The 10810-nt window shown below is 46.3% G+C and overlaps 1 protein-coding gene across 1 annotated transcript; it reads right to left on the reverse strand.

The window, feature by feature from the left end:
• Positions 1-234: 234 nt before the first annotated feature.
• Positions 235-10229, reverse strand: LOC147864221 (germin-like protein 5-1). Its single transcript, XM_087319738.1, has 3 exons — positions 10215-10229; positions 2309-2380; positions 235-750 (listed from the first exon to the last, which is right to left on the reverse strand). The coding sequence occupies exons 1-3, from the start codon at positions 10227-10229 to the stop codon at positions 235-237; spliced, it is 603 nt and encodes a 200-aa protein (XP_087175864.1).
• Between the last annotated feature and the right edge of the window lie 581 nt (positions 10230-10810).

Here is a 10810-nt window from a genome sequence, read left to right on the forward strand (position 1 = left end):
ACATTTGGATTTACATCCTTAAGATTAAGGCATGAGAAATGTGTGCAATTTCTTACAAACATTCCAAAAGCTCAACAACCTTTGGAAATTCACATCCCTTAATCTTTTGGTGATTTTGGAAAGCATTTTCAGAAACCATGAAAAGATAGGATCCTTTGCATTATTACAATCCACACACATGTTATGTATACGTTTGATCCCGATATCTCACGTATCACTACAAACACAATGTGATCAAGAATTGGAGATGATTTTCTTGAGATATTGAATCTCGGTAGCATTGACCCCGAAGGACCACGCGAGGAGGGCATCATCGATGGCAAGTTGAGAGGCAAAGATGGCTCCCGGGATGCGAGAAGTTCCCGGGTTTTGGCTATTAAAGGACACAATCCCGACCGCATGGGTTTCCCCAACATTCATCTGAAAGTGAATTAAGCCTTGGGGGATGATGAACAGATCTCCGGCAGAGAGAGTGGCCGCGAATAGCTTCTCGTCAGAGCTAACGAACCCGGCAAAGAGGGTACCTTGGAGGACATAGATGAGTTCCGAGCCACGCGGGTGGACATGTGGCGGGTTTACACCTCCGGGATTGAAATCAGATCTGGAAGCCGAGAGGCCCATGGTGTTGAGGCCCGGGAAGTTTGCGGCATTTGCGCGCATAGCCACGTACCCAAACTTGGATGCCGAAACATTCCCGAGAGTGCGCAGAAGAATCGATGCGAAGTCCGATCCGGTCGCGTTCGCTGGATTCTTTCATACAAAGCCATTCACTCTGGTGGTCGAGTTGGTGTCAGCGACACAGAAGTCTTGTAGGGGGGTGGCATCGGTGGCCGACACAACCACGATGATACCCATCACGATCGTGCACCACAACATTAAGGAAGTAAAAGAAGAAGAAGAAGAGAAGGAGGAGGAAGAGGAAGAGGAAACTCTAATACCCATCTTCATCTTTGCCTTTGCTTGGCTTTTCTTCTAACACTCTCATATATGTATGTAGTTCGTTCCTCGGAGCCTCATATATGTAGTTCCCAGAGCCTAGGTGGAATCTCTCCTTCATGGCTTATAATATTGGGTTAAAAGATTTGGAGCCTAGGTGGAATCTCTCCTTCGTGGCTTATAATATTGGGCTAAAAGATTCTCGCTTGCAAATTGAGAACCCTAAAGTCAAACCTTTGCTAGGTCTTGTATGAGATCTCGAAATCGTGAAGTACAACTCTAGGAAGCATAAAGTCAACTATGGGAGAGTAACCACATTTTTATAGGAGCCTTGTGTAGCACCTTTCATAACGGACCGGAAGGAAACAACAGCAATCACGGTAAGTGAAGAAGAGTTGATGCTCATCACCGAGGAGAGTGAGATAAACCTTGTCGGCGACGAGATGACCTGGGTGGTCGACTCCGGAGCGTTGTTCCACCTTACCCTGGACCGGAAATGCTTCTCATCCTACTCAGCCGGTGATCACGGCTGTGTCCGGAAGGGGAATGAAGGTACATGCCGAATTGTCAGCATAGGAGACGTGTGGTTGACAACACCAACCGAATGCAAGCTGTTGCTGAAGGATGTCCGACACGTTCCGGAGGTTTGTCTGAACCTGATATCAGCCGATCGGCTAGATGATGAAGGCTACACAGGTAGCATCCGGAACGGTGTTATGAAGTTCAGCAAAGGGAGCCTAATTGTGGCTCGAGCCCGTAAGGTAAACACCTTGTACCTGATGAATGCCCGGTTATGCCCGGAAGAAGTGAACGTGGCATCCGACACTACCGGTGAGTTGTGGCACAAGAGGCTGTGTCACATGAGCGAGAAGGGGATGAAGAGGCTTGCAGACGACAACCTCATTCCAGTGAAGAACGTGCACTAGGAGAAGCGCATTGATTGTCTTGCCGGTAAACAAAACCGGACCTCCTTCCGATTGAGGCCACCGATGAGACGTAATGCACCACTGGAGGTGGTGCATACTGATGTATGTCAAGTGGACACGAAGTCACATGCTGGATCGCAGTACTTCGTGATGTTCATACATGACCACAACTGGAAGCTGTGGGCCACACCGTTGAAGACGAAGGATCAGGTGCTATCCGTCTTCAAAGAGCTCCACGCGAGAGTGGAAAGAGAAACCGGTCGGAAGCTGAAGGCGGTTCGAGCAGATAACGAAGGTGAATACCGGGGGCAGTTCGAGGAGTACTGTCGCTCGAAGGGAATTCGGCTCGTATTTACCGTGCCGAAGATGCCAGAACTAAACGGGTTGGCCGAGAGGATGAACTGGACCATAATGGAGAGGGTCCGGAGTATGTTGGCGCATGCAAAATTACCCAAGACGTTTTGGGTTGAGGCGCTGTCGACAGCGACATATGTGATAAACAGATCACCCTTAGTGCCCTTGGATGGAGACACACCACAAAAGGTGTGGACCGGTAAGCAAGTCTCCTACCGGCATCTGAAGGTGTTCGGGTGTCTCATGTACGTGCATGTGGCTAAGGACCGGAGAGGAAAGTTGGATCCAAAGACCCGGCCATGCATATTCCTCGGATACGGCGATGATAAGTTCGGCTACCGAGTGTGGGATCCAGTTGACAAGAAGGCTTTCCGGAGTCGAGATATTATCTTCATGGAGGACAAGACTCTTGCCGACTGGGAGTCGGAGAAGAAGATAATGAACTCCGATGAGATTCGGACACACCCGGCTAAGAACTGGTTGACACTCGAGGAACCAGCCGGTTACGGTGAGGATGCCGAACCGGTAGAAGAAGAAGCAGAGGAAGCTGAAATTGGAACCGGCCAAGATCCCGAATCAGATTCGGATGAAGAACAAATAGAGGAGCCGGTTGCCGAAAGCCAAAGACGGAGATATCCTCTCAGAGAGAGAAGGGCCCCCCGGAGATTTCCGGATGCAGAGCATGTGCTGCTGACCAATGAGGAGAGCCGGAAAGCTTCGAAGAAGCAAAGGATGACACACACAACCGCAAATGGTTAAGTGCCATGCAGGATGAGATGGATTCCCTGCATGAGAACCATACGTACGAATTGGTGGAGTTGCCGAAAGGAAAGCGGGCACTCCGAAATAAGTGGGTGTACAAGTTGAAACCGGGAGATGCCGGCAACCCCCCGAGATACAAAGCCAGGATCGTGGTGAAGGGGTTCCAGCAGAAGAAGGGCGTGAACTTCGACGAGATATTTGCCCCGGTAGTAAAGATGACCTCCATCCGGACGGTGCTGAGTATAGCGGCAAGCATGGACCTCGAGGTAGAGCAGCTGGACGTGAAGACGGCATTCCTTCACGGTGACCTCGAAGAGGAGATCTACATGCAGCAACCGGTAGGATTCGTGGAGAAAGGGAAGGAGCACCTAGTTTGCTGGTTGAAGAAGAGCTTGTACGGACTGAAGCAGGCTCCCCGACAATGGTACAAGAAGTTCGACTCCTTCATGACCGATCAAGGGTACCACAAAACACAGGCTGATCACTGCGTGTTTGTGAAGAAGTTCGAAGGAGGCGACTTCCTGATACTCCTTCTGTACGTGGACGACATGTTGATCGTCGGATGGGACCAAGCCAAAATACGGATGCTGAAGAAGGCTCTCAACCGAACTTTCGCAATGAAAGACTTGGGTCCGGCAAGATAGATGTTGGGGATGCATATCATCCGGAACCGGCCAACGAAGCAATTGTGGCTGTCACAAGAGAAATACGTGACAAAGGTGCTTCAGCGATTCAACATGTTAGAAGCGAAACCGGTTGGATCGACACTCCCGGCAAACTGCAGATTATCCGATAAGCAAAGCCCGAAGACGAAAGCCGAGAAGGCTGATATGATGAAGGTTCCATATGCCTCTGCCGTCGGGAGCTTGATGTACGCAATGGTGTGTACCCGATCGGATATAGGATACGCAGTCGGAGTGGTGAGCCGGTTTATGAGCAATCCCGGCAAGGAGCACTGGAACGCGGTCAAATGGATACTCCGGTACTTGAAGGGCACTTCGAACATGTGTCTCCGATTCGGCTCACGGTAATCCTCAACTCGACGGTTTTACCGATTCGGACATGTCGGCTGATGTGGATACCAGCCGGTCTACATCCGGGTATGTAATGACATATGCAAGGGGAGCTGTTTCGTGGCCGTTGAGGCTGCAGAAGACGGTTGCGTTGTCAACCATGGAAGCGGAGTACATGGCGGTTGTGGAAGCCGGCAAGGAAATACTATGGATGAAGGACTTCATCGGAGAGCTCGGTATCCGGCAAGATGAATACCGGCTCTATTGCGACAGTCAAAGTGCCATCCACCTTGCTAAGAACGTAGTGTACCACTCCAAGACAAAGCACATCCAATGTAGATATCATTGGATCCGGGAGCGAGTAGAAGATCGAGAGTTTGCACTGATGAAGATCCACACGGCCAAGAATGGGTCAGATATGCTGACCAAAGTACTGATACCTGACAAGCTGGATGCATGTCGGAAGCGGATCGGACTAGTAAGACATCCCATGCCGGAGTGAAGGGGGAGTTTGTTAGGAAATAGGTCCCTCCGTATGGGAAATGAGAAGAACAGTGTTGATGAGCAAACTCGGCCGAGGCCGAAACCGGATATGGTGTACCCGGCAAGGAAGACCCGGTGAGAACCGGATGTGGAGTACCCGGCAACGGAAGACCCTGTGAGAACCGGATGAGGAGTACCCGGCAACGGAAGACCCGGTGAGAACCGGATGACGAGTACCCGGCAAGAGCCGGATGGTGAAGGCCCAGTGAGAAGTGCTCACCGGATGAAGGGACATATTCATAAATATGTTTTCTGAGAGTCCATCGGGGCTATATTTGTAAATAGCCGAAAAGTCATATTAGTATAAATATGACTTAGGGAAAACTCAGTAGATTATTAGAGTTGTCATTCTTGTTGGTGTAAGATTTGAGCGCGTAATTGTGTACAAAGAGAGAGAGAGAGGAAGAGGTCGTTGCCTCTGTTGTAACCGCTGCCTGTGGCGAAGATAGCAAGCTCGAGATTGTTTGCCTCGGTGCTTTACTATTGTACATTGTGATATAGTGATAGTTTGCAGTCTGTGGGCTACCGTGGCTTTTCCCTAGTTTAGGTTTTCCACATTAACATCCTGTGTACTGTTCTCTTCACTGTGTCGTGCGTGCATTACCCGTTTTCGGTGTTTGATCCTAGGCTCGGTTGTGGCCGAGCGTTGTTCATCGGGAGTGTGTATTCCTGTCAAAGCTTTTCCTCGGTCGACACACCAGATTCTCTTTCCCTTTCTCCTCAAAGCCTTCGGGTTGCTGCATGTAGATTTCTTCTTCCAACTCCCCGTGCAGAAATGTGGTTTTGACATCCAACTGTTCGATCTCCAGGTCCATGTTGGTCGCTATGCTCAGAACAATTCGTATGGATGTCATCTTCACGACTTGTGCGAAAATTTCGTCAAAGTTGACGCCCTTCCTTTGTTCACATGTTGAGTCAGATTCGACTCTATTTGGGACAGGACTCCTTTGTCTTTCCTCCTTGCCTCCTCGTTTAGAATGCTTGTCTTCACAATCTGTAAAGACAAGTTGTCTTCTTGACAGGAGGTGTTGAGAGTAACCACCAGGTTCTCCCAGCTTTCCGGTAGTGTGCACATCAGCAGGATGGCATGCATTGCGTCATCCAGGGGAAACTTGGTCGCTGCAAGTTGATTCACATACCCCATGAATGTGTTGATGTGTTCAACGATGCTTTCACCGTCTCTGTATTTCAGTTGTACGATTTTTCTCATTAGCGAGGTTCTGTTTAGCGCATTCTTCCTCTCGTACAAACCTGACAGCTTCTGCCACATCTCGTGGGCATTCGTGTCGTTCGCCACATGCTGAAGGACACTTACATCGACACATTGTCGGATTGTGGCCACCGCCTTCCTATTCAGAAGCTTCCAATCCGACTCCAATACCCCCCTGGGTATTTTTGCTCTGTCGACTGACTCGTACAAGTCTTTGACTATGAGAAGGTCCTCCATCTTGATCTTCCAGTCTACATAGTTCTGTGAGTTGAGAACTATCATACCTGGGAAACCGCTCACACCTCCTTTCATGCTTGCACCTCAAGCTCTGATACCAGTTTGTTGAGAAATCGACGCGGAAGAGATCACAATAAACGAACTACGTGCTGAAATACGAATCACAAGAATACACCAGAAAGACAAGATAAACAGATGTACACAGAGATGTACGTGGAAACCCTAAAACGGGGAAAACCACGGGAACAGAACTTCACTATACAAATAGTGGATATACAATACAGAGAGGATTACAACACTCTTGCGAGTGGATCAGCCGCACAGGCTCTTCGCGTCTGTTGTTGCTCACACAACTATGGCGCAACTCATGCTTCTCTCTCTCACTCACTCACTCTCTACACACACAATTCTTCACCACACATAAAGTTTGCCCTAGTTGTATATATACTTACACAACTTTCTGGCTATTTACATGTATAGTCACCCGAGTTGGCTATTTACACGATTCCGGTTTCGGCCTCAGCCGAGTCACTCATCAACTCAGCTCCTCTCTCTTTCCCATCTGGAGGGACTTGTTTCCAACAAATAGTTGGGTCCAACCAGCTTAATCATCCCACCAAGAGATTCATCCATCTTCCAATCTTATGGAATGTATGAACCTCTGCTTTGATACCACTTGTTAGGAAATGGGAATTGGGATTAGCTTAGACAACCAACTCTGTAAATAACAGATGTAACTGAAAATAGAGTACACCTGATTTTTATGTGGAAAACCACAGGACACTTAGGGTACCAAAACTTTCACTATGCTTAGAGTACAAGTGAGAATAACTTCTCTAGTGTTCACTAGGGGAATACATGTGCATCAATGCAACAACCTTGGTAACAGTCTTCACATGGATGGATGGAAAGAACAAACAAGAAGACAGAAAAAAAAGCAGAACAACAAAACCTGATAGAAACAGATACTAAAGTCGTTTCCCAGTCTAAGGGTACAAGCTTCTTGGTAGCACGAACAACCCTTTCGAATTCTCTATCCTTTCATTTGCAAGATCTTGAAATGCTCTCGCACTCTCGTCTTTTTTTCTTCTTCAGTCACAAACACTCTCTCTTCCCCCTCTTTTCCTCGTCTATGTATGTATTTATGTGTTCACACACATATAGTATTATATATATAAATTACTTACGGCCCGGCCCTCACCCGACGTTTGGCTCTCAACCGACCCTTAGCTGGCTCTGAGTTGTGGGTTCCACTTGAGTGGACCCCCCCCCCCCCCCCCCCCACACCACACACACACACTCACACACTATGTAAGTTGTGTGTGCGTGATGGTGCCTCCTGCTCTTACAAAGATGAAGGACTCTAGGTTTAGGGTTATTTTAATCATTCGGAGTTGTACTTTGTAACGTCAAATATATGATCTCGATGTACTATCTAATGCGGGTTGCCAACCTTTTTTGTATATTCTAGAACCAAGGTTGTTACCCTGTACGAGATGTACGGAGAGTCAAGTGTGATGAGCGAGGGTCGAATGTTATCATGATGTTGTTGTGTATGTGTAGGGAGCATAAATGTAATTGTGAGTCTATACGTATGTGAACACATGCACACGTGTGTGCATGTGGATGGATACGAGGAGGTATGAGTGAGTGTCCAGTATGAATGCTCGAGGGGGCTTACACCCCTATGTATCTACCCCCTTTTGTACCTATTTAACCCCTTATGGGGAATGAATGAATACAACAATAACCATTTCTCTCTCAATCTCTCTCTTGTCATCTCTCTCCTTGATGAAGCAGAAAATCAAAGAAGAACCAAACGCCCTTGGATGTCGGGTTTCAAAGCAACTCGACGAGATGTAGAAGCAATAAAGAAAATAAGGGAACGTGAACTACACCGCCTAGATGCCATGACTAGGGCACTCTATGCATCGGGACCATGGGTCACACCCACACCAAAAACTTTTGACCTCCCACTTCTTTTTGAGAGACTTGGGTGGAAATGAGAGTAGGCTTAGTGCAAAGTTTTGTACACTACTAGAACTTTCTTAGCTTAAGCTATTTTCTTTTATTTTAGTTTTGATGATTGGATAAACACTCATTTTTGTTGTAACCCAATTGTCTCATGGGCCAAATTTGGCCTTAGAAGACGTTAATATATCTTTCTTTCTTTCTTTCTTTCTCTCCCTCTCTCTCTTCCCTCCCCTTAACGTTGAACCCCCTTGGGAGGGGGGTGGAGCCATCCTAGGCACCACCCCCCACCCCATAATGCTACTCAATGCTTGTCATCTCTCTCACCATCAATCCCATAACGCTCATCATCCTCATCAAACACACCATCTCCATCACCAATATCATTACCATTAACCCTAACCCCTAAACGTACAACAAAGGCTGCTAATGGCCTTTGTATTTTGGAATCAAGGATGGCAACCTTTTTTGGGCCATATCAATATGGTTAATTTTGTAATATCAAATCAATATTTGAATCTCATCTTGGTTGTATATGACTCAATGCAAATCTTATTCAATGAGTCAGATGTTGAGGACTTTGAGATAATGGATTAAGCCTTGTATTTTTTATGGTTTTTGATTCATACATACATACATACATGTGTGTGTGTGTGTATAAACTAGGGTTGTAATGCTTTAGTAAAAACTTGTTTCTTGGTTGGGGGTCTTCTTAGATGAGCTTTTTTATCACTTTATGATACTAATGTGGGGGATTAGATGCTCTCCTAGTGCTGAAATCATTCTCGAAGACTTGAAATCATGCTCTACTAGTGTTGCATAGCCCTAGTAATAGGGATCGGCAACGGTTCGGTTTAGGCTTAGCCTGTTTGGTCTTATCCAAGCCAAACCGGCTAAGCCTAAACCATTTTGGGGATCTCAAACCTAAACCGAACCGAACCGGTTTAGTAAACAGCTTAGAAACCAGTTTCCAAACCGGCTTGGAAACCAGTTTGGAAACCTCCCTCTCTCTCTCTCTCTCTCTCAGATGATCGACTATATAGTACACATTGTACAAGCTCTCCCTCCCACTCTCTCTCTCACGTCTATGTGGTCTCAACTCTCTCTCTCTCTCTCCCCTCGTCTATTTAGTCTCCCTCCCTCTCTCTCTCTCTCTCTTTCCCCTTGTCTATTGTCTCCCTCCCTCCCTCTCTTTCTCTCTCTCTCCCTCTCACTCTAAAGTTTCTAAATGGCTTAGTTGGCTTAGTCGGTTTGGCGAGGCTCAAGCCAAGCCGACCCGAGCTCAAGTTCAAGCCTAAACCGAGCCGAGCCGAGCCGCTAAGCCAAACGGTTTAGACTTGAGCCGAGCCGTTGTCGATCCCTACCTAGTAAGTCAATAATGGAGAAGATAGGCTATGTGAACACTGCACTAAATGGGGAGTTTAATTGCTACTCTATTGCTATAGGAAAGTTCATGTGCCCGCCCCCACAAATGTGTAGGTCAAGTTTTAATGAGTAGCCCCCACAAATGTGTACCTCAAGTTTTAATGTTAAAACTTTTGTTCGAAATCCTCAAAAATCAATTATTCCATTTGTTCCAGTGAGGAGCCCGAGTCATTAATGAGGTGCCCGACTCATATCAAGGGAGGGAGCCCGACTCATTAACAGGCAGGTGCCCAACTACGTGTAATGATGGCGTTGCAACGATCATACTAAATTGATTCACCAAAGTCACTAGCATGCACTAAGAGGTGAACTCATTCACTAAGAGTTGAAATCATTCAGATCATTCACAGTCTATTAATCACTCGCACTGATTTCATTCACCTCAATCACAGTCAAACTACAAAAACCATTCACGAATAACTAACATTCTCGATCATTCACTAAGAGCCGAAATCAAGGCTCGAAGTGCTGAAATCAATCTCGAGCTAAATCATTTAAGAAGAATTGAAATCATCCACTTCATTCATGTGCATTCTCGATCATTCACTAAGAGCTGAAATCAAGGCTCGAAGTGCTAAAATCAATCTCAAGCTAAATCATTGAAGAAGAGTTGAAATCATCCACTTCATTCATGTGCATTCTCGATCATTCACTAAGAGCTAAAATCAATGCTCGAAAGTGCTGAAATCAATTTCGAGCTAAATCATTGAAGAAGAGCGGAAATCATCCACTTCATTCATGTGCCTTATCGATTACATTGAATTCATTTGAACTTCAATCATTGACATTCATTTGAATTCATTCACTTCATTCATTGGCATAATCGCTCACATTCACCTCAATCACTGCCATTCTCGATCACATTGTATTCGCTCACTTCAATCACCGGAATAATTGACCACAACCATAAATGGAGAGCACAATGCATCATGGTATCTTCGCCATGTCGGAAGATGAATTGGAGGATACTTCATGGTCATCCAACGCATCGTTTGTATCTGAGGACGAATTGGAGATGCCTTTTGAGTCATCTGATTTCGATCATGAGGATGAGGTAGTGGATCCCTTAATGTATTGTTCCCCCAGGTATTTTGCATTCTCAATAGGTACGTATGATTTGATGGTTAAAGATTTATCGGGACAAGTTAACGTAACATTAGAAGCATTACGTGATGTCGCAAGGGGTGCATCTCTCAATCTCCATGCATGGAGGCACATGAAGAGTCGTCTCATACTCGGGAATGAGAGTGCAATCTACCCAACGACATCACCTAATCTTCAAGTAATATATGTCGGGAAATGGATGGAGGTAGTATAAGCGTCACATGGTGACGCATCCCATCACACATTTTCAAAGACTGTTAAAGAGGTAAAGCAAGATTACACGACTGATGTACGTGATTATGGGATCGTAACAGAGTACATAAAAGCAC

Source organism: Azolla caroliniana, unplaced genomic scaffold, assembly GCF_043228905.1.
Source record: "Azolla caroliniana isolate FFs.n. ecotype wild unplaced genomic scaffold, voAzoCaro1.0.p SCAF_5, whole genome shotgun sequence".
NCBI classification, from domain to species: Eukaryota; Viridiplantae; Streptophyta; class Polypodiopsida; order Salviniales; family Salviniaceae; genus Azolla; species Azolla caroliniana.